Genomic DNA, 25,106 nt, shown 5'->3' with positions numbered 1-25,106 from the left:
ACTTAAGATTGCATTTTATTTTTGATCTCATTTATTGCCAACTTTCACTTTTTTGTCTTTCATAAACTACCAATAACCAAGTAACAGTGCAGTTTAATGGCATTAGCTTGTAGTAGTTTATTTTAAATATTTGAAATTATGAGTTGAGATCATTTTTAATTTTTATGCATTGCTGTTAGAATTTTCAATGACCTTTCATATGTGCAATCTTAGTTGAACCTCATGCCAACTCTCTGAATTAGGAGTGCCAAGAAGTGGTCTTTTCCCATGACAGAAGCATTTCAAAATTGTATAAGAATCAGAACTTCCTTAAAGCCTGAAATAATCTTGCTGAAGTAACCTTTGATAAAAATTGGAATTCAAATAGATATTAGAACACTGTGAATTATAAAATAAGACTGTGGATTCTGCAAGAAAATGAAGTACATAAATGATGAAAGATTTTTTTTTTAAGATTTTATTTATTTATTTGACAGACAGAGATCACATGTAGGCAGAGAGGCAGGAGAGAGAGGGGGAAGCAGGCTCCCTGCTGAGCAGATGCGGGGCTTGATCCCAGGACCCTGAGATTATGACGAGGGCAGAGGCTTAACTCACTGAACCACCCAGGTGCCCCAATGATGAAAGATTTTTGGTGAGAGATGTGAAAAATGGACATCTTTTAAAAAAAAGTAATAAGGAACAGCATTTTTTTTTAAGTTTTAATTATTTAAGTAGTCTAAGCCAAACATGGAGCTTGAATTCACAACCCCCAGATCAAGAGTGACATGCTCCTCTGAGCCAGACAGATGCCCTAGTAACAGCTCCTTCTTTAGTGCAGTTTTTAAAGTTTTGTTTTTTTTTTTCGAGTTTGCATGTGATGGCAAGAGCATTTTGATAAATAGGGTAGTTCCAAAGAATCTAAGTGCAGTGGTATAATCATCTATAAAAAGGAGCATGAGTTTGTATAGTATAATATATATATATATGTATAGTATATATAGTAAGATAACTTTTATTTTTATTATTGTTATGTTTTTAAAGTGAGGTCTGTGCCCATTGTGGGGCTTGAACTCATGACTCTGAGATCAAGTCCCATGCACCATTGAAATGAGCCAGCCAGGTATTCTGAGAACTGATACTTTAAAAATTTGTGCATGTATCAAAATAAAGTTATTTTAAAAGGCAAAGTAAGTAAACATCTGTAAGTTTACCAGGGAGACCCCTTTGGAAAATAAAAAGAATGAATAGTGGTTTCTGCCTTCAAAGAACTTAGAGTCAATCTTGTAGTCAAGTAGGCTAATTTTTTTTTTCCACTGCTACTGTAAGTGCCTTGAATATTACAACCAGGAATTTAGGTGAGGGAGACATTACTTGTAATTGAGTGGTAGATATGGTGTTTGAGATATGTGAGCTTTGAAAGGTTTTCTACAGGGAAATATTGTAGGACATTTCTAAAATAAAAAGATAATTGTGTTCCTGGAAAGATACAAGTTAATTTAAGAAAGGATCAGTAGAACAATTTGGCTAATAGTAAGTTATGGGTTATGCAATTTAGTAATAGGAGATGAAAAAGACAAATTATGAAAGAGTTCATTCATTAAAGGTGTTTGATCAGAAGAGGTATGTATTCCATATGAATATAGATTGAGTTGTAATTGGGAGAAGATGAGACCAGGAGATTCCTTGGGCAGCTTTAGGTAATATCCATAGCATTACTTTTGTGGTCCTTGTAGTTTCTCTGAAGTGCTATCTTGAAAGCAGGCCTTTAGATAAAAACATTGGTACAGAGGGGCCTGGCTGGCTCAGTTGGTAGAACATGTGAATCTTGATCTTAGGGTCATGAGTTTGGGCCCCATGTTAAGTACAGTTACTTAAATTAAAAACAACAGAAAGATGTGAGTTCAGGTGAGATGCTGGAAGCAGCAGTGAGGGAGTGGGTAAAGAATTAAGGAAGGGAAAAAAAGCCAGTGAATGGGGTCTGGTGTGTGTGCAGGGGGGCATTAGTCCTGTGAAAATTTTTGTAGAACTGCTTCAAAATTGTCCTATCAAATGAAGGGAATTTGAGTTTTTCCCCTTACTTCCAGATCTCTAATAGCTCTAATCATTGAAAATCTTCACCACTGACTGGGATTGCTAATGCTAACTTTCTCCAGTTAACATAAAAAAGAAAGGATTCCTCATACATAAAAGAAAGGATCATTATGTCCAAATATTTGGAACACATATATCAAGTCTGCCAACCTTTGTCTTCTGTCTAAACATCCTTACTTGAATTATTTTATGTATTTTATTATTATCTCACTCTGTTCAAAGCACGTGATATGTGTTGTTGTTTTTTCTTTTTAAAGATTTATTTATTTGAGAGAGAGTATATACACAACCACGCAGGAGTCAGGGGAGGGGAAGAGGGAGAGAATATTCAAGCAGACTCCCTGCTGAGCGCAGAGCCTGAGGCAGCTAGATCTCAAGACCCATGAGATTGTGACCTCAGCCGAAATCAAGTCAGAGGCCTCGCAGACTGTGCTAACCCAGTGCCCCAGCACTTTACATGTACTTTATATATACCCCAGAACTCCATGAAGTAGATAATTATGCTCATTCCAGTTTTTTAGATGAGGGAATTGAAGCACAGAGAAATAACTTAATCCCCGGTCAGAAACCTAGGACATAGAACCCAAGTAGCCTTGTTCTAGGAAATACTCTTTGCCACAGTGTTGTCTTATCAGATAGTTTTCAAATTACTTATTTTTAAGGATTTCTATGGAAGGTATTCTTATTCTGTAGCTTTTAGTATTCTTTATAAATAAAATATCCCAGATATAATCTAGTTAATTCTTTTTTAAAAAAGATTTTATTTATTTATGACAGAGATAGCAAGAGAGAGAGAGAACACAAGCATGGGGGAGCTGGAGGGGAAGAAGTAAGCTCCCCACTGAGCAGGGAGCCCAGTATGGGGCTTGATCACAGGACACTGGGATCCTGACCTGAGCTGAAGGCAGTCTTAAGGACTGAACAAACCAGTTGCCCTATATAATCTAGTTTGTGAATATGATAAGGCTGATTCCTCTTTTTATTCTGAAATCTTTTGATAAATTGAGTAAGAATTGCACTGTTGTTCCATGCATCTGCTCGAGTCTGGATTCTAAACAACTTGAAACCCGTTTAGTGTCACTTTAAACAGTAGATGCTGTGAACCCTGATAGAGAATATGGTATGATCATCTTCGTTAATTTTAATTTATTTTTCCAAATAGTTTATTTCTTCTTTAAAAACTGTTACTTTCAGGGTCACCTGGGTGGCACAGATGGTTAAGCGTTTGCCTTCGGGTCAGGTCCTGATCTCCGGGTTCTAGGATCCAGCCCCTCTTCACTCTCCCTGCTCAGTGGGGAGCCTGCCTTTCCCTCTCCCCTTGGCTCTCCCCACTACTTATACTCTCTCTCGAATAAATGAAATCTTAAAAAGAGAACAACTATTTTCAGTTAATTTTTTTATTGTTTTTAATTTTAATTTCAGTATAGTTAACACATAATGGTATATTAATTTCAGGCATACAATGTAGCAATTCAAAATTCTATACATCCTAAGTGTACTCTTTACTCTCCATTATCTGTAAAAAACATTCACAAAGTTAAAACATGGGGCTTAAATTTACAACCCTGAGATTAAGAGTTGCATACTCTACCTACTGAGCCAGCCAGGCACCCCTAAAAAACTTAATTTTTATAATTTTATAACTAGATTTCACAAGCCTGCCTTCTGTGCCTTTATCCAGATTTTTGTTAAAAATACAAACAGTTCTGCCACCTGCTAGTGAAGACTCTCTGGATTTGTATCAATCTTCTCTAAAACTATTAAATTATTTACCAGTTTTCCTGAAGTAAAGTTTTTCCCATGGTTGCTTGAATCTGACTATAAATAGCTTTACCTTTGACAATAGACCAGATAATGGAATGTATACAGTTTCTCAACATTAAAAGGTTCTTATTAGGCCACCAACTATGCCCTGATTTGTAACAAATAATAATAACATAGGTCCCTATGCTTTTCCTAAAATTTGAATATGTGCTCTTCTTCTTATTTGGATGGCACGGGCAGAATTTTGGGCATGAAACTTGATGGTACAGCCAAGGTATCCCCCAGCTTAAAAGTAGTATCTTCAGAAGCAGTTTTGAATCTGCAGATGGGCAATTGAGCTGTAAATTATAGAACATGAATTCAACCAGGAACATTTTTTAGTTGGTGTTATTGCCATCATTATAAGGCTGAGAAAATTTCAAATAAGTCTAGTTAGTGTAGATAGAGGAAAAGGTTGCCAGATAAAAGATTGCAAAAGTAAGGACAAATTGAGGTCAGTTATGGAAAGCCTTAATTTCCATGCAGAGCTTGAATTTTCTTGTGGTCCCTGGTGATTCCTATCCTGTGAACAACAAGCTTCTGGAGGAATCTCAGAGTTTTGTGGGATCTACATCTATATACTGAACGAAAGGCATTTTCATGTACATTTATTTTCACTGCCTTTGTGTTGTCTCTCTTTTCTAATGCCTAGTACCTGTCTTCCCTGGACAAACTGTCAAACCAGAATGAAAACACGCATGCTGCCTTTCTTTTGGTATACATCGGAGAAGAAATTGAAGTAGCTTGAACCCCTGTTGCCTTGCCCTATGGTGTCTAAATATCCTACTCTCAATAAATCTTTATCAAAAAAAGGAATAAAAGAATGATTTTATTATCATAGTGAATTAATTGAGTAAAACTAGGTAACTATTAAAAGCCTTCTGTTTAGGTAGTGTTATGTTTAATTATAAGGAATACTAAATTGCCTTGGTACAAATTACCAGCTTTTGTTTACATGCACTAGTTCTCATTAAATTATTTAGATACCAAAAAATTAATACCAGAATCCAGAACAGAAAGTATTTAATCTTTCCCCAGTCTTCATTTCTTTGCTCTGAAGCAAAAGAGTATGTATCCTTAAGTAACTATATTTTTATAGGTCTACATCCAGATACATTGTGCTCTAATGCAGGTTTTAAATTTTTACTTTAGTGGTTTCATTTAGTATGTATTATTCTGTATCTTCTTTTTTTCTAACCCAACATTTGTGTACTTTAGATCTATTCCCTGTTGATAAATTATCCATCCATTTCAAGTGGTCAAACTGTTGTGTAGTATTTATTTGTGAATGTACCTTTATATATCCATTCTTCTAATGATGGACTTAAAACATTCTTTTCTTGGACTTAAAACATTTTAAAATCAAAAGCAAGATTAAAACTATCTAGAAAGCTGGGACGCCTGGGTGGCTCAGTTGGTTAAGCAGCTGCCTTCGGCTCAGGTCATGATCCCAACGTCCTGGGATCGAGTCCCACATCGGGCTCCTTGCTGAGCAGGGAGCCTGCTTCTCCCTCTGCCTCTGCCTGCCATTCTGTCTGCCTGTGCTCGCTCTCTCCCCCTCTCTCTCTCTGATAAATAAATAAAATCTTAAAAAAAAAAACTATCTAGAAAGCAATAAGAAAATTTCCGTTTAATTGGGCAACATTGGTATTTAGAGGAAAATGGATCCTAAGTAAATACTTTCATTAAGTTAAAAAAAAAAAGGAATTGAATACTCATATTTAGGGATTAAGAAAATAAAACCAAAACCAAGTAGGACATGGAAATTAAAGATAAAACTGTAATTAATGGAGTTGGAAACAACAGAACAAAAATAGTGGAAAGGATAAATTGCAAAGCTGGTTCTTTGCAAAGCTCAATGAACTAAATAAAAAGGAATGAGAAAGGAAACAGCAAAGACACATGTATAGGAGAGATTAATGGAATGTTATGCAGATTTTTAAAAAAGATTTTATTTATTTATCAGGGTGCGCACGTGCACAAGCAGGCAGAGTGGTGGCGAAGACAGAGAGAGAAGCAGGCTCCCCGCTGAGCAAGGAGCCCAATGCGGGACTTGATCCCAGGACTCTGGGATCACGACCTGAGCCGAAGGCAGCGGTTAACCGATTGAGCCACCCAGGCGTCCCATGTTATGCAGATTTTGACAGTATTACATGCACGCTATGATGTCAGGTTGAAAATTGAGAGGGCATGCATGATTTAATAGCAAAATATAAATTAGTAAATTTGATCCAAGAAGTGAAAAACTTGAATTGACCCATTCCCATTAAAGGGTCAAAAGATGATTGAAGGTATATCCTCCAAAGATGCACAATAGCAGATAATTTCACAACTAAGTTTCATTTAATTTGTAAAGAACATACAATAATGATAAATAATAAAACCTTTTCTATGGTAAAGAAGATGCAAAGCTACTGAAATATTCTACAATATTCTTCCAATGGATTGGGAATGTAAAGTGGTGTAGCCACTATGGCTGCTGGTATATATGTGTACATGTAGTATGGTGATTCCTCAAAAACTTAAAAATAGAATTACCATATGATCCAGCAATTTTTTTTGAAAGATTTTATTTGGCAGACAGCAAGAGCAGGAACACAAGTGGAGTGGGGGAGGGAAAGTAGGCTTCCTGCTGGGCAGGGAGCCTGACTCAGGGCTCGATCCCAGGACCCTGAGATCATGCCCTGAGCCGGAGGCAGATGCCCAATCGTTGAGCCATACCAGCAGTTTTTTTTAAAATTTATTTATTTAAGTAGTCTCCCACCCAATGTGGGACTGAAAGTCAGAACCTTAAGATAAGAGTTGCCTGCTCTACCAACTGAGTCAGCCAGGCACCCCATCCAGGAATTTCACTTCTGGATATCTACCCAAAAGAAGTAAAAGCAAGGACTTGAAGAGATAGTGTACAGCTGCGTTCTTGGTAACTTTATTCACAATAGCCAAAAGTTGGAAGCAACCCAAAGTCCAATGATGGGTGAATGAATTAACAAAATGTGGTATATACACGCACCACTGAATGTTATTCAGCCTGGAAAAGAAAGGAAATTCTGATATGCTTACAAAATGGATGAATCTTTAGGACATTAGGCTAAGTGAAATAATGTCATCACAAAGACATACTGTATAATTCCACTAAAAATGTCATTGGACCCCCAGACGAGTCAAATTCATAGTGAAAAGTAAAATGGTGGTTGCCAAGGGCTGATGGGAGGTTGAATGGAGAGTTTCTATTTAATGACTGTGGAATTTCAGTTTTGCAAGTTGAAAAGAGTTCTGGATATTGGTTTACAACAATGTGAAAGTTGTACAATGTTGGTTGTACAACAGTGTGAATGCTGTGTAGTGTTGCTCAACTGTACACTTAGAAATGGGGGGGCGCCTGGGTGGCTCAGTGGGTTGAGCCTCTGCCTTCGGCTCGGGTCATAATCCCAGGGTCCTGGGATCGAGCCCCGCATTGGGCTCTCTGCTCAGCAGGGAGCCGGCTTCGCTCTCTCTCTCTGCCTGCCTCTCTGCCTGCTTGTGATCTCTGTCTGTCAAATAAATAAATAAAAAATCTTAAAAAAAAAAAAAAAAGAAATGGCTCTAAGATGATAAATCTGTTTGTATTTCATCAAAATTAAAAACTTAAATCGTTTGAAGAAATATTTGCAGTGTAGAAATTCTGTTTGAATCCAGAAGATAGAATTAATTTTACAAGAAGAGATTATGGACCCAGGCAGTAAAAAAAAAAAAAGATAAAGGTCATAGAAGCAGTTAATGAAAGAGCAAATCTAGGAGTCCATAAAACTTAGGAAAAGGCACTCACACTCACTGGTTGTCAAGTAATACAAATTAAAGTACTAGTGAATTCTTTTTTTAAAAAATATTTTATTTATTTATTTGACAGACAGAGATCACAAGTAGGTAGAGAGGCAGGCGGGTAGAGAGGAAGGGAAGCAGGCTCCCTGCCAAGCAGTGAGCCCGACACGGGCTCCATCCCAAGACCCTGAGATCAAAACCTGAGCCCAAGGCAGAGGCTTTAACTCGCTGAGCCACCCAGGCGCCCCAGTGAATTCTAACAATGTGCCTAATAAATGGTAAAAGTAAAAAAAACTTTTTGTTTTGTTTTTGCTTGTACAGAAAATGGTGTTGCTGTGCAGAAAATGGTATATTCCCTTATTAGTGGAGATGTGAGTTGTATAATTTTTGAAATGGGATCTTGCGAAATCTGTTTTTACAAACTGGCCCGTATTAAGATTATGTGGGTTTTTTTTTTTTTTTTTTTTAAACACTTCTGTTTTTTTTTTTTTTTAAAGATTTTATTTATTTATTTGACAGAGAGAGATCACAAGTAGGCAGAGAGGCAGGCAGAGACAGAGAGAGGAGGAAGCAGGCAGGCTCCCCGCTGAGCAGAGAGCCCGATGCGGGACTCGATCCCAGAACCCTGGGATCATGACCCGAGCTGAAGGCAGTGGCTCAACCCACGGAGCCACCCAGGCGCCCAGCACTTCTGTTTTTTTTTAAGTAATCTTTATGTGTAATGTAGGGCTTAAACTCAGAATCTCAGGTTCAAGAGTCTCACACACTGCTGACTGAACCAGCCAAGAATCCCAAGGTCATATGGTTATTTTTAATGGCAGAATATGGAAACAAAGAGAATATTCATCTCTAGAAGAATTAATTGCATAATTTATGCATTGCGTGCATCATGACATATGTGTATCCAAGAAAAAGCTGAGAGAGGGGGATGTCTGTATTGTTGGCCAAAAAAGGCCATATAGGTCTCTATTTCTATATTTGATTTTATGAGCATGAAAAGATTTTGAAGCATATATGTAGATTTTGTAGTGCAGATATGCTGGTAATAAATTCTTTCAGCATTTTTATTTTGTTTTATTTTTTTCAGAGATTTTTTATTTGAGAGAGAGTGAGCAGAGCATGCTGGAGAGAACATGAGGGGGTGCTGCGGAGGGAGAAGGAGAAGCAGACTCCCCATTGAGCAGGAAACCTGAGGCAGGCTCAATCCCAGGATCCTGGAATCCTGGGATCATGACCTGAGCCCAAGGCATGACAGGGATGATTAAGCCATCCAGACATCCCACTTTCAGCATTTTTATAAGAGGTCCTTATTTTACCTTTATTTAGAAAGCTGTTTTCCTAGGTATGGAGTAGTGATTTGACAGTGATCTTTCAATACTATGCACGTTTCTCTATCTTCTGGCTTGCTTTGTTTCTAGCATATGTTATTGGCCTGTCTTGGCTACTTTGAGGATAGTGTTTTTATTACTGGTTTTAACCAACTTCTTTGTTTTTAGCCACACCTCGCCTGTCCGGCAGCCCCGTGGAGGGTGTGGTGGGGAAACCAATAGCCTGCACTGTCCCCCTTAAGTGATTTATTTTTGATGTGTCATGGTGTAATTTTCATGTGTCTTGTGCTTTGAGTTCGTTGTGTTGCTTTAATTTGTACGATTTTAGTATTTATCAGATTGATACTTTTGTATCCAACCGAGTGATACTCTCGTTTAATTTTCTCAGTCTTTTTCTGTATTTCAATTTGTAGTGTAGTTTCTCTTTAAAATGTGCATCCTTGGGGCACCTGGTGGCTCAGGTGTAGAGTATCTGACTCTTGATCTCAGCTCAGGGCTTGATCTCATACCATGAGCTCAAGCCGTGTATTGGGCTCCAGCTGGGCCTGGGGCCTACTGAATGAATGAATGAATGAATAAATAATAAATAAAATATATCCTTTATCCTGTCATCTGTGTTATTTCTGGATGTCTTTTTTTCCTTGCTGAGGATCTGGTTTTTCTTCATTTATCTTGTAATTTTTTTGAATTATAAAAGATTTTATAACTGAATGATGACAAAATATGATACAGAGCAACATAAATATGGTTACTGCCCCATGGACATCTTCATAGCACAGAGGCATTTCAAGGGAGTGGGCTTAAGACATCAGATGGGTGCCTTGAAAACGAGGGCAGATGAACAGGAGATGTGCAGTCATGCTGGACAAAATTATTTCTCAATACTTTTTTTTTAGTGTTATTTTTTTAAAGTTAATTTCAATTAATTAATATGTAATGTATTATCAGTTTCAGAGGTAGACTTCAGTAATCCATCAGTTTTATGTAATACCCAGTGCTCAGTGTATCATGTGCCCTCCTTAATGTTCATTACCAAGTTGCCCCAACCCCCCACTCCCTTCCCTGGAGGGAAATAAACCTTCAGTTTATTTCCCATGATTATTAGAGTCTCTTCTGGTTTGTCTCCCTCTCTGATTTCGTCTTGTTTTACTTTTTCCTTTCTTCCCCTATGATCCTTTGCCTTGTTTCTCAAATTCCATATATCAGTGAGATTATATGATAATTGTCTTTCTTTGATTGACTTATTTTGGTTAGCATAATACTCAAGTTCCATCCAAGTCATGGCAGATGGCAAGATTTCATTTTATTAATTGCTGAATAGTATTCCATTGTATATATATATACCGCATCTTCTTTTATTGTTTGTTTTCTTTTTTTTTTTTTTTTAAAGATTTTATTTATTTATTTGACAGAGAGAGATCACAAGTAGGCAGAGAGGCAGACAGAGAGAGAGAGAGGAGGAAGCAGGCTCCCTGCAGAGCAGAGAGCCCGATGCGGGACTCGATCCCAGGACCCCGAGATCATGACCTGAGCCGAAGGCAGCGGCTTAACCCACTGAGCCACCCAGGCGCCCCTTTTTTTTTTTTTAATACCACATCTTCTTTATCCATTCATCTGTTGGAGATCTGGGCTTTTGCCATAGTTTGACTGTTATGGATATTGCTGCTGTAAGCATTGGGGTGTAGGTGCCCCTTTGGATCACTACATTTGTATCTTCGGGGTGAATATCTAGTATTGCAATTACTGGGTCATAGGGTAGCTCTATTTTTAACTTTTTGAGGAAATGCCATACTGTTTTCCAAAGTGGCTATACCAGCTTGCATTCCTATCTTATAATTTTTTTTTAAGATTTTATTTATTTATTTGACAGAGAGAGATCACAAGTAGGCAGAGAGGCAGGTAGAGAGAGGGAGAAGCAGGCTCCCCGCCAAATAGAGAGCCCAATGCGGGGCTCAATCCCAGGACCCTGGGATCATGACCTGAGCCAAAAGCAGAGGCTTTAACCCACTGAGCCACACAGGCGCCCCTCCTGTCTTGTAATTTTTATTGGATGCCAGGCATTGCCATTATTACTGTATTGTCTGGTGCTGTTTTTTTTTTTTAAGATTTTATTTATTCACTTGACAGACAGAGATTACAAGTAGGCAGAGAGGCAGGCAGAGACAGAGAGGAGGAAGCAGGCTCCCTGCCGAGCAGAGAGCCCAATGTGGGGCTCCATCCCAGGATCCTGGGATCAAGACCTGAGCCGAAGGCAGTGGCTTTAACCCACTGGGCCACCCAGGCGCCCCTGTTTTTTTTTTTTTTTTTTTTTTTAATTTCTTTAAATATTCTTAGGTTTGTTCTGGGACACAGTTAAGTGTCTTGGGAGTAGTTTGGCACAGTAATACTTGTTTTGAGCTTTTAAAAGGCAGAACAAAAGTAGCTTTAGTCTAGGGGTACTTTATTTCCTATTACTGAGGAAATCCCCTCTGAGTACTTTATTCCTTCTATATTATGAAGGCTTTAAACTGTTACTGTTGCGGGGGGCACAGACAAATCTGTGTTGGCTGTGAGGATTGTTCTACATATTCCCTTCCAGTACTTTCCCTTGCTTAGGGTAGTTTAGTCACATGTACATGCATGCTTATCAGTTCTCAGCTGAAAACCTAACAGTAGCCCTCTACAAATCTCTTGAGTTTATTTAGTTGTTTCTTCTCTGTTACTCTGCCTTATGAATTCTAGCCCCCTTGGCCTTTCTGCATTTTCAGCTCTGTCCCTTCAACTCAAGGGGATTGCTGGACTCTGTTTTCTCCTATATATACTATGGCCTAGAAGTTCTTTCTAGGCAGTAAGGTGGGGTAGTTGCCATGTTGCCTATTGTCTGATGTTTGATAACCATTGTTTTATATACATTGTCTGGCTTTTTAGTTTATTAAGGTGAGAGTGTAAATCTATTTCCTGTTACTCCATAATGGGCTGGCAGTAGAGATAATTGGTTGAGAGGAAAGAAATATCTAAGCACAAAAGGAAGCGAGAGGTGGGGAAGATTACCAAACATCCTAAAACGTAAGTAGGAAATGGAAAATATTAACAGTTATTTTAAGTTTAGCTTCATGCATCTGAAAGTCTGGAGTATGGCTGTTTAATCTTATGTAATAATGTAATGTTTAACAACCTCTTATTTTAGAAAGCAAGTGCATGTACATACACATAAGCATGGGGAGGGGCAGAGGGAAAGAATCTCTAGCAAACTTCCTGCTGAGAGTGGAGCCTGATGTAGGGCTCGATCTCATGATCCTGAGATCATGACTTAAGTGGAAATCAAGAGTCAGATGCTTTACTGACTGAGCCATCTAGGCATCCCTAATTTTATGTAATAATATGTTTAGAAATAACTGTTTATTCACTATTAACCCCCAGGGTGATTTCCTTTGCATTTTATAGGTTGCAAGATAATTTTGGACTATTTTATTTAATTGAAACTTTTTGTTTAATTTATTTAGTAATGTGGTAATATTTTAGCATTTATAAGTGTTTATTCTTTCCTAGTAAGTTCTTATATTTTCCCAAATAGTGTTCTGAAAACCCAAAGATAAACCAAGGGCATGGAAAGCCTTATTATTAAGAATGTACATTCAAAGAAGATCTAGAAGTATAGAATTTTAAACTTGAGACTTTTACTTGGAAATCACTCACTTTACTTGAACCAATCAGAAGATTTCTATGTATAGAATGCTATATGTCAGTTAGCTCCATGATTCATTAGATTTACAGTGGAGTTAGATAAAATTTAGTGACATTGTAATATTCCTAGCATTCTTTTTCTCAGTTATATTTGTAATATTGTGATATCTTAGAGGTCTTTAAGTATATTGGTAACTTTCTGCCTTCTGTTTAGTTTAATGGAGTTGAGGAAATTCCTGAAGAATATTAGGAAAATTGTAATTTCTATGGGAAACTGAGTCTTAAACTTATGGTCTTATGGGGAAGACAGGTATGAGACCTTACTGGTCATATAAAAAAAGTATATAACGAGATGCTGCAGAATGCCTAATGAAATTTTATGTCCTTGTGTATGTATAGTTGTATGTGTATGTACACACTTGACATGTACTACCTCATTTAATCCTTCAAATACCCCCATAAGTTAGTTATGCCATTCTGCTCTTATTGGTATCTTCAATTCTATTTGACTTCAGAGTCTTCCTCCTATCTAGGAGATACATAGGTAGATTGAAATCCTTGTTCTGCCAAGTGCTGACAATGGGAAGTCAGTCAGATTTGCTTCTCTTAGCCGTATGTGAAATGAAGATAATAATGGTACTCTGCCTCAGGGTTGTTGAAAGGATCTTGTGATAATGTGGTTTTTACCGTGGGACGATTTTGTCCCTTTGAGGACATAATTTTATACTGTAGTTGCTAAAGCTCAGAATGGTGAGGGTGTTCTGGCATCTAAGGGTAGAAGCAAGAATGTTGCTAACTACCTTACAATGCACAGTACAAACTCCCACAACAAAGATCTGGTCTAAAATGTTAGTGGTGCCAATGTTGAGAAATTCTGATCTGTGACCATCTTGGTATATTCCTAACATACCAGATAGTTTCATTTATATCATTACTAGGGGCTGCTGCTAGTATGAAAACAAATGTTTCCATTTGACTATTCTTTCCCTTTAATTCCTGTTTTAGCCTATGGGTTAATCTTTAAAAAAAAAAAAGGTTACAACTACTTGAATAACTCAAACGTTCCCCCTTTTATTTATATTCTAAAATGTGAAGTGGGAGAGAGAAAGGGAAAAGTAGCAAAAATAATGCAGAAACAAATTTACATTGACACATAGGTATCAGTTTTTTGTTTTTTTTTTTTAAGATTTTACTTATTTATTTGACAGACAGAGATCACAAGTAGGCAGAGAGGCAGGCAGAGAGAAAGGGGGAAGCAGGCTCCCTGCTGAGCAGAGAGACCAATGTGGGACTCGATCCCAGGACTCTGGGATCATGACCTGAGCCGAAGGCAGAGGCTTTAACCCACTGAGCCATCCAGGCACCCCCATAGGTATCAGTTTTAATAAAATGTTAATTTTGTAGAGAAATTGTCAGTGTACGCTTAAATTCTGAAAGTAAGTATATTTGAAAAATATATTCTAGGGTAGACTTGTAAACACATGTACTTACTGTTTTAGCCTTTGTTTATTTTTATTTTTCTTTAAGATTTTATTTATTAGAGAGCACATGTGCCCATGCTTGCACAAAAGTTGAGGGGAGGGACAGAAGGAGAAGGAAAAGCAGACTTCCCACGGAGGGAGCCTGATGCAGGGCTTGATCCAGATCCCATGACCCCAATATCATGACCTGAGCTAAAGGCAGACCTTAACTGACTGAGCCACCCTGGCACCCTGTCCTTTATTTTAATCGTTTTTAATATATTAGCATTTTTTAATTAATATTTTTTGGCTATTTGTCCTGTAGGTATTACCTCATTTGGAAATACTTGGGAGACAGGAAAAAATTTCTAACAAAATGGCAGCTTTTCGAAACCATTGTCTGCATTTGGATTCAGTTGGTGAAATAACAAAAGAAGACTTAATACAAAAATCTCATGTAAGATACAGGGTTTTTTCCTTCCTTACAAAATTAGATTGATTTTTCTCCCAGATATGTATTTTCTAAGTAAATTACTACAATACTCTGTTTCATAAGCTCTAATTTTTTTCTGTACTATTACTAGTCAATTATATGTATTTCGCTGTGTCAATATAATGATAATGTTGTCTATGTGATTTTTGTTTCATAGGGTACTTGTCAGGATTGTAAAGTCAGAGGACCAAATCTTTGGGCATGCCTGGAGGTATGTAAGTTTCTTTCCAAAAGTTTAGTATTATAAAAATTTATATCTGAATAAGGTAAATAAGATTTTTTGACACTTAAAATATTTCATAAATGAATATACTTTAAAAAGAGGCGAGGATGCGGAGAAAGGGGAACCCTCCTACACTGTTGGTGGGAATGCAAGCTGGTGCAGCCACTCTGGAAAACAGCATGGAGGTTCCTCAAAATGTTGAAAATAGAACTGCCCTATGACCCAGCAATTGCACTATTGGGTATTTACCTTAAAGATACAAACGTAGTGATCCAAAGGGGCATGTGCACCCGAATGTTTATAGCAGCAATGTCCACAATAGCCAAACTATGGAAAGAACCTAGATGTCCATCCACAGATGAATGGATCAAGAAGATGTGGTATATATACACAATGGAATACTATGCAGCCATCAAAAGAAATGAAATCTTGCCATTTGCGACAACATGGATGGAACTAGAGCGTATCATGCTTAGCGAAATAAGTCAAGCAGAGAAAGACAACTATCATATGATCTCCCTGATATGAGGAAGTGGTGATGCAACATGGGGGCTTAAGTGGGTAGGAGAAGAATCAATGAAACAAGATGGGATTGGGAGGGAGACAAACCATAAGTGACTCTTAATCTCACAAAACAAACTGAGGGTTGCTGGGGGGAGGGGGTTTGGGAGAAACCGGTGGGATTATGGACAGTGGGGAGGGTATGTGCTTTGGTGAGTGCTGTGAAGTGTGTAAACCTGGTGATTCACAGACCTGTACCCCTGGGGATAAAAATATATGTTTATAAAAAATAAAAAATTAAAAAAAAAAAGAGCATTACTGATAATAATAAAAATTAAACTAAACTTTGGTGTTTTTTTTTTTTTTAAGATTTTACTTATTTATTTGACAGAGAAAGTAGGCAGAGATAGGTGGGGGGGAAGCCCGATGTGGGGCTCGATCCCAGGACCCTGAGACCATGACCTGAGCCAAAGGCAGAGCCTTAATCCACTGAGCCACCCAGGTGCCCCTAAACTTTGGGTTTTTAACTTGTGGTGCTTTTGCAGAATTTTAGTAAATCATTAAAATATTTTGCGCTTGCCTTTATTAGAGGTGACATAGCTTTTAGCTTAGAAATATTCTCATTTTATTCTTCTCTTCCCAATACCTTTTTGTTAAAATAATTGACTGTGTAAAGCCACTTAGTCATGAAGTTAAAACCTGTAATCAAAACTTAATTGTAACTGCAGTGTTATTATACATTTATATATGTTATAAAATGCTTTATTTTTCTTCTTGTGTAATTATTTACAGAATAGATGTTCATATGTTGGTTGTGGTGAATCCCAAGTAGATCACAGCACCATACATTCTCAGGTATGATATAGAAGGTTTTTTTCTATTTATTTCTTTGCTTGCTTGCTTTTTAAGTTTTTATTTTAATTCCGGTTGAAGTATAGTGTTGTATTAGGTTTTGGTGTATAATACAGTGATTCAACAATGGCATATATCACCCTGTGTATAGAAAATTTTCAGGTAGGGTATTTTTTAAGGAGAACCTTAAGGAAAGGGAAAGCAAATATAACATTATTTCAAGTTTTAGTTCAAAATTTTGCCCTTTTTCATATAGAGGTGTTAGCTTATACTTTTTAAAAGGTGGGGAGGGGGATTGCTAAGATCATTATTAGATTGGGGTTGTAATTAAGAGAGTAATGGTTTGAGAAGTATGCCTCCTGATACATGAAGATGATAGTTGTAATTTTAGGAGTTGTGAAGATTGAAGTTGAGTGGATGCCTCTGCTTGTGATGGGGCCTGGCTAACTTCAGGTCTCAACTCTTACTACCTTCTCCTGCCTATCCTCTTAACTAGAGTTCCCTTTCTACTTCACCCTGGGGTTTGGTGCTTGTCTGTAATTCTAGCATGCCTCTTTTTAGTATTAGGTAGAACTCCCATTCTAGACTGCAAGTTTCTTGAGAATGAACTGGCTTTTTCACATTGATATTTCTGTCACGTCAATTATTCTCAGTCAGGGTTCTTCAAGAGAATTAATTAAGCCTGAATATCCCAAGGCTCTCAGGCAACATTGTACCTACAAAGGCCGGAGATTTATATATGCAAGATCACACGTTCACTATTCCTTGAGCTGTTTTTTGCTTTGACTTATGTCATTGGGCTCATTCGTTTGCCACTCTGATATTCTGGAATAGTTACTATGCTTTTGTCAATTATTTTCTTATATTACACTTACTTGCTAACTGTAAAGCAGAGTCTTACTCTTGTGTTTGTCTTCATGTTGAACAGTGGTAAAAAAATGACAATAGAATAATTCCTAGAGTAGGGTTACTTTTCACTGCACTTGAGCAATTTACCAAAAGAATGTGTTTTTGGTGTTCCAGTTTTAACTCTTTTGAGTATATTGTTATTTGTCAAAGGCCAGCAGTTTACCTATGGTTTTTAAAAAGATTTATTTGTTTATTAGAGAGAGAGCACAAGCGAATGAGGGGAGTGGCAGAGGGAGAGAAGACTCCACTGAATACAGAGCTGGATGCAGTGCTCAGTCTTATGAGCCTGAGATCACGATCTGAGCCAAAACCAAGTGTTGGATGCTTAACCGACTGAGCCAAATAGGCACCCCTCTTAAATGATTTTTAAGTTTATTATTCTTCTTATTATTTTTAAAGATTTTATTTATTTATTTGACAGGCAGAGATCACAAGTAGGCAGAGAGGCAGGCAGACAAAGAGGAAGGGAAGCAGACTCCCTGCCGTGCAGAGAGCCTGACGCAGGGCTCAGTCCCAGGACCCTGAGATCATGACCTGAGCTGAGGACAGAGGCTTTAACCCACTGAGCCACCCTGCTGCCCCTAAGTTTATTATTTTTTTAGTAATCTCTACACCCAGCATGGGGGTTGAACTCATGACACTGAGATAAGAGTCCCATGCTTCCAACTGAGCCAGTTAGGTGCCCCCTTATATGATCTTTTTTTTTTTTTTTTTTTAAAGATTTTATTTATTTACTGACAGAGATCACAAGTAGGCAGAGAGGCAGGCAGAGAGAGAGGGGGGAAGCAGGCTCCCTGCTGAGCAGAGAGCCTGATGCGATCCCAGGACCCTGGGATCATGACCTGAGCTGAAGGCAGAGGCTTTAACCCACTGAGCCACCCAGGCGCCCCTGATCTTTTGAAGTGTTTTCAGCTCTCTCTAATTTTGTTTCCTCTTCTCCCCTCCTGTAAATTATATAGGAGACAAAGCATTATCTAACTGTGAACCTTACCACTCTTCGAGTATGGTGTTATGCTTGCAGCAAAGAAGTATTTTTGGATAGGAAATTAGGAACTCAGCCTTCTTTGCCTCATGTAAGATCACTTCAGCAAACACAAGAAAACAATGTCCAGGTAATAATCTAACTTTATTTAACTAAAGTATCATACATTTTCAGGTAGTGATTTCAGAATTTATCATGTAGTTGAAATTTAAAACAACTGTACCTAATTTGTACTTGAAAAATTTATGTAATATGCATTTTTTTTCTTGATTGAAACACTAAGGCTAGCCTTTGTTCTTTTGTAGAGTAATAGGTTATGGTAAGATCGAAGCCCACCTCTCTAAAGATGGAAAAGCACCTGTTGTGTTTTAAAACTTAAAATAAAAAGGTTAAAAAAGTATATTTTTTTCTATAAAAAAGTATATACTTTTTTATAAAAAAGTATATCTTTTACTAGCAATCTGGTTCTAGGAGAGAGGGCAGGCCTTTGATAGGGAATTAGAAATACGAATTCAGCTCTTTTTTCATTTCTATCCCTTCTCTACCCCCATTTATATTACTAGGAACATTTTACTAATTTATCAAAAACCAGATAGGATATCTTAAAGCTTAGCATTCACGTTTGGTTCCAAAATATGTGTGGGCTTGCAAAGATTGGTCACTTAATTTTGAGAATTTAGATTTTATTTATTTATTTGACAGAGAGACAACAAGAGAGGGAACACAAGCAGGTGGAGTGGGGAGGGAGAAGCAGGCTTCCCGGTGAGCAGAGAACATGAGACCAGGCTTGATCCCGGGATCCTGGATCATGGCCTGAGCTGAAGGCAGATGCTTAACCACTGAGCCACCCAGGAGCCCTGATACAGACTCTTCTATTTTTCTTTTGTATCTTTATCATATTTTGATAGTAGGCATGTATGCTAATAAAGTAGCTCACCATACACATTCTATAACTAAAATGACTAGATTTTAGAGAAAGTTTAACTTGCTGCATTTCTAGTTTTACTGTTGAATGGCTCTAGTGGGTAAATCACCACATTACCATTACTGTTTTTCCCACTGATATTTATCATTCAGAAATGTGGTGTTTTTTTGATTCCTTGATAGTTTGAAAGTAAATTTTTTAAAAATTTTTTTAATTTTTATTTTTTTAAAAATATTTTAAAGATTTTATTTATTTATTTGACAGACAGAGATCACAAATAGGCAGAGAGGCAGGCAGAGAGCGAGAGGAAGAGAAGCAAGCCCCCTGCTGAGCAGAGAGCCGGATGTGGGGCTCGATCCCAGGACCCTGGGATCATGACCTGAGCCAAAAGCAGAGGCTTTAACCCACTGAGCCACCCAGGCGCCCCGAAAGTAAATTTTTTTTAAAAAGATTTTATTTATTTATTTGAGAGAGAGACAATGAGAGAGAGAGCATGAGAGAGGAGAAGGTCAGAGGGAGAAGTAGACTCCTGGTGGAGCTGGGAACCTGATGCGGGACTTGATTCCTGTACTCTGGGATCATGACCAGAGCCGAAGGCAGTTAGTTGCTTAACCAACTGAGCCACCCAGGTGCCCCGAAAGTAAATTCGTGTGAACATTCTTGCATTATTAACTAAATGTGGTAACAGAGTGTAATCCCATAAGGAACTAATAACAATTTATAAGGGTAGTGCTCAAAGGTGGTTGAAAAAAATAAGTGCAGATGGTTCACGAAAACGAAATATAAGTAAAAACACATTAATAAAATAATCATCCCTGACTTAAGTAAGTTAAAACACCTGTCTGTTGACATTTCTGTATACTCTTTTTTTTTTTTAAAGATTTATTTATTTATCTCAGAGAGAGAGAACAAGCAGAGGGCCAGAGGCAGAGGGAGAGAGAATCCCAAGCAGATTCTCTGCTGAGTGCAGAGGCCAACATGGTGCTCAATCTTAGGACCATGAGATCTCAAACTGAGCCGAAAGCAAGAGTCCATAGTTCAGCCTCCTGTGCCACCCAGGCATCCTGAGATTTCATCCAATGAAATGTTAATAAATGTTGAACCTGGTTGGATAAATATACTGATACTTTTCTGATGGGTTGTAAATAATTCTCTAGTGAGATATATATATATAAAACATCAGTCAAAGGCATAAATTTAATTTCATGCAACTTCCTGATCCCATTGTTGAAGAAATTACTCAGAAGAAAAAATGTTATTTGTACAGTTTTTTTTAGTATAAAATTTCTATGCTATTTGAATCCAATTCATTAGAGCATTAATTATAAAATAATATTGGAAACCATTCAAATGTCATTAGTGCAAGTTTTTTCTGGGAGGTAAAATTTTAAGTGATTTTTTTAAGTCTCTGTACTTAAATATAACTAAGTGAGACTATGGGGCCAACTCAAATGTTCAGTATCTACAGATACCAGGAAAGTAAGGTGAATGTATAAAGTGGGTGGGTATGAAAGTACATATGCATGCATTGTGAGGTGGAATAAGGCTATAATAAGTTGGAGAAGCCGAGCACATGCTAAGTGCATGCTCCTTCTTCAGTTTCTTCCTTTATCTGAGTGTTGCTAAATGGATTCACTGTGGTTTGATCATCTGTTATAAGAGAACATGCATAATCTGAGTTTTATGTGAGCTCTCCCAATTTTTAAAATTTAGATCAAAGTTTTTCTTTTGTTGTAACCTTTGAGTTACAGTTGTAACCTTTGAGTTAAGCCAATACTTGAAAATTAATTCTGGAACATTTTATTACTATTTAAAACAAGTGCACTATTTCATATGAACAAAAGGATGCAAAATAAGTAAGGTAGCAAGTGATCAGGAGAGATTGTAGGTCTAAAGATAAGTTGGTGTGTTATAGTAGAATAACTTAAGTATTTTTTTTCTGTGAAAAGTTAAAGAAGTCTGAGAAGACAGTGTAGGGTATTCCACTTAGATTTCTTTTAGCCGTGATGTGATCTCACTGAATTGGATTGGAATTCACTGAATTAATTGTGTTTAAATTCAGAAAAGTCACAAGTGGCTTTGTTGAATTCAAGTACATATTTTAACATAGGGTGACAGGCTCTTACCTAGTGTAAATCCTTACTGCTTTCAAGTTACAAATGTAAATTTTTTTTGATATAAGTATAAATTTTATTCTGATTAGTAATACCAGAGTATGTTCTTAATAGTTTTAAAATAACATCTCTTAACTTTTAGACTGTAGATTTATATGAGATAAAAGTTAAAAAAATTTTTACATAAAAGATTTTTTCAAGTTGGCTGTCTTTTCTTTTATGAAGGATTTTAAAATACCGAGCAATACAACATTAAAAACTCCTCTGGTTGCTGTATTTGATGATTTGGACATAGAAGTGGAAGAAGAAGATGAACTTAAGGCAAGAGGTAAAATAATTCTCCTGTCGCTCCTTTGTATGGCACTACCCATTTCTTTAGGAAACTGTGTAATGTGAAAATTTCAAATTCCAGAAGTGAAAGGGATTGTATTGATGTTGATGACCAAAAAAGAATTTAGTTTTATATTATTGTATTTGCAAGGAAAGTAGACTGATAACTTTGAATGATGCTTGGTTTCTCTGACATCACTTTACCAAAGCCCACAATTCTTAGTATAAACTATCTGTATATAATATAGTACAAATTATGTATTTTGTAACTGATACAAGGGAATTTTAATTTTTTAAATGCGTATTTAAATAGTTATTTGAAAATTAACACTTGTACAAGCCTGAAGTCAGAGTTGTTCAAGTTGTTATTTTGTATTTCCATTAATAAATTTTTTTCATAATATATTTTTTAAAATTCTTAATTTTTTGGAAAAATTATGGAGTTCAAACTCACAACCCCAAGATCAGAGTCTTACGCTCCACCATTTGATCCGGTCAGGCACTCCTATTTTGTATTTTCTTTTTTAAAGATTTTATTTATTTATTTGACAGAGAGATCACAAGTAGGCAGAGAGGCAGGCAAAGAGAGAGGAGGAAGCAGGCTCCCTCCTGAGCAGAGAGCCCAATATGGGGCTTGATCCCAGGACACTGGGATCATGACCTGAGCCGAAGGCAGAGGCTCTAACTCACTGAGTCACTGTCCCTATTTTGTATTTTCTTAGCATAGATTGGGAACCATAATAAGTACCATATATAGTTACATATTTGGTAAACATTTATAAAATTAAGTCATTGCATTATTGAATGATAACATAATTTATGATTTTTCTAAATAGGTCTTACAGGTTTGAAAAATATTGGAAATACTTGTTATATGAACGCAGCTTTGCAGGCTCTTTCTAACTGGTAAGTAGTTAAATTAATTTTGTATAACTTTCTTAAAGTCATTCTTTGCGGAAGACAAAAAGAAGTCATTCTTTGAGCAGATGACCATGCTGCTAGTATACAGGCATACCATCCTGATTGTGCCTGATCTCAGAAACCAAGCAGGTTGGGTCTGGTTAGTACTTGGATGGGAGGAAACCATGCTGCTGTAGTATGCTTAAGGAATAAAAAAAAAAAAAAAAAAGAAAAGAAAATGAGAGGAGAAAAGAAAGAAATATACATTAATGGTGATATAAGAAAGAATAATAATTCTATTCAATTTCCTTAGCCAACAGGATCCCATAAGTCCTTGGCTGTTCTTTTCTCACCATCCTCATCCTCAATGCATTCCTCTCCTTCCATCTTACTTTCTGAAATGATCCCATTTATAAAATTATGTAAATGTCTTGAAAAAGTTTTTTTTTTTTCCTTTCTTGTTAATCCTCAAGGTAGAGTAGGCAGGAATCTGGGTTGGGACATAATCCATTGTTTTCCCAGTGGGGTTACTCTATTCATGTCTATAGTTTCCTGAGACTTCTGGTTCTCGCTTAGACCCTAGGTAGTTGTGTGTCTTTGAGCAAGTTATTTGTTTTTACATGTAGAACATGAGCTTGAACTAATTTCTGAAATTATTTTTAGTTAGGGGATACTATGAAAATATTTTACTCTTTTCACTAGGTGGAAAAGTCACAGTATTCAGATTTTTTTTTCTTTTTTCCTTTTCTTTTAGTTTTTATTTATTTATTTGATAGACAGTGAGAGAGGGAACACAAGCAGAGGGAGTGGGTGAGGGAGAAGCAAGCCTCCTGCTGAGCAGGGAGCCCAGTGCAAGACTTGATCCCAGGATCCTGAGATCATGACCTGAGCCAAAGGCAGATACTGTTAAGTCCATCTGGTCTAATAATATGTAGTTCAAGTCCAGTGTTTCATTATTTTTTGTCTGGAAGATTAAAGATGGGTATTGAAGTCCCTTACTGTTACTGAATTGCTATTTATTTCTCCCCCTTTTTTTTTTTTTAAAGATTTTATTTATTTGACAGAGAGAGAGAGATATCACAAGTAGGCATAGAGGCAGGCAGGGGGTGGGGGCAGCAGGCTCCCAGCAGAGCAGAGAGCCCGATGCGGGGCTCGATCCTAGGACCCTGAGATCATGACCTGGGCTGAAGGCAGAGACTTAACCCACTGAGCCACCCAGGCGCCCCTATTTCTCCCTTTAGATCTGTTAATACTTGCTTTGTATATTTAGCTGGCCCTCTGTTAGGTATATAAATATTTACAAATGTTATCCTCTTGATGAACTGATCCCTTTATCATTTTATAATGCCCTTCTTTATATATTGTTACAGCTTTGAGTTAAAGTCTGCTTTGTGTAATATAAGTATATAGCTATCCATTCTTTCTTCATTTCCACTTGCATGGAATATCTTTTTAAGATAGCCAGTTTGTTCTGGGTCAGGGTTTGGTCCTTTGTCCAATCTGTTTCATGTAACTATTTGAAAAGACACAGAGTTTCCCTCCAGCTAATCACACTCATAAAAGACGGTATTGCCTTTTAAGTTGCTAACTTGAACCACCAGATAGATAGTAGTATCACTTACTGAGATGTAGAAGCTTAGAGGAAGACTAGATTGATTTGAAAGTTAAATTTTGATCATGTTAAATTTAGCTATTTGATATAAATCTGGAGTTTAGATGAGACTTTGAAATTTATGAGACTTTCACAAATTTGACTGTCTGGCATGTGCATGAAAATTTAAAGTCATCCCAGGAGAAGAATATATAGGGAAGACAGGAAAAGTCATAAGATCAAGTGCTGAGGAACCTTGATAGTTATATATCTGGTAAGAGCAAAAAGAACAATTAAGAGGGAAAAGAGTTGCCAGAGGTAAAGAAGAAAAGTAGAAAAATTCATCATTGTTCAGAAGAAGCAAGTTGCTGAAGAATGAGGGGTAGGTCATCTGTAAATAATGCTATTAAGAGGGAAATGAAAAGTGTTGACTGGATCTGGCCCCATTGAGGAGTCTGATATGATGGGGTCAAATTTGATTTAAATGAGTAGAACATGAATATGAAGAAGTGAATGTGAAGCTGTAAAAGGAAGCAAAGTAATTCTAGGTATGTGGCTCTATGTGCTGCCTATTCCTTGAATGCTTGGGAGTCAGTCAGTATTAAGCTTTGATTCCACTTTAACATTTTTTTCTTTCTTTTTTTTAATTAGTCCACCTTTGACACAGTTTTTTCTTCATTGTGGAGGACTAGCTCGAACAGATAAGAAACCAGCCATTTGCAAAAGTTATCTCAAACTGATGACAGAACTCTGGCATAAAAGCAGGTATGTACTTAATGTATTTATTCTCTTTATTAATGTTTTTAAATGAATATCAAATATTAAAAGGATGGAGGTCCATGTATATAGAGTTGAAAAAAGTGGATTTGAGACATGTTCATTTTAGGGCATGTTATATTTCAAACTGAAGAGCCAAATGAAGTATCAGGACTGGACATCTAATGTTGAACTGCTAAAGCTGCTGTTACTGATGCTTGAGTTTTAATGCAGGGGTAGGCATTCTGACAATGCTAAAATCAGACCATAGATACTTACATGAATGTTCATTTTTCTCACATTTATTTGCTCTAAAGTGTAGCATTAGAAGAATAATTAGTGTTATAGTTTACTAATTTTGTTTTAGGACCATTCAGAAAATTGCTTTTACCATTAGTCCTTTTA

At 37.0% G+C, this 25,106-nt stretch overlaps 1 protein-coding gene across 6 annotated transcripts in view; it reads left to right on the top strand.

Moving 5' to 3' along the window:
• The window catches only part of USP33 (ubiquitin specific peptidase 33), a 54,117-nt gene that overhangs the window by 1,486 nt on the left and 27,525 nt on the right, over window positions 1-25,106 (top strand). For 3 of the 6 annotated variants that reach the window (XM_045064741.1, XM_045064740.1, XM_045064739.1), the window contains 7 exons: window positions 14,451-14,582; window positions 14,776-14,829; window positions 16,135-16,197; window positions 18,063-18,215; window positions 21,350-21,452; window positions 22,291-22,360; window positions 24,597-24,710. In XM_045064741.1, coding sequence (XP_044920676.1) covers window positions 14,502-14,582; window positions 14,776-14,829; window positions 16,135-16,197; window positions 18,063-18,215; window positions 21,350-21,452; window positions 22,291-22,360; window positions 24,597-24,710 — 638 coding nt within the window. In that variant the 5' untranslated portion in view covers window positions 14,451-14,501. The other 3 variants (XM_045064743.1, XM_045064742.1, XM_045064744.1) reach the window with 3 other exon arrangements.

Source organism: Mustela putorius, unplaced genomic scaffold, assembly GCF_011764305.1.
Source record: "Mustela putorius furo isolate JIRA1106 unplaced genomic scaffold, ASM1176430v1.1 tig00003853_pilon_pilon_pilon, whole genome shotgun sequence".
NCBI classification, from domain to species: Eukaryota; Metazoa; Chordata; class Mammalia; order Carnivora; family Mustelidae; genus Mustela; species Mustela putorius.
Note: the sequence above shows the minus strand (reverse complement) of the source record. Positions and strands in the feature narration are given on the sequence as shown.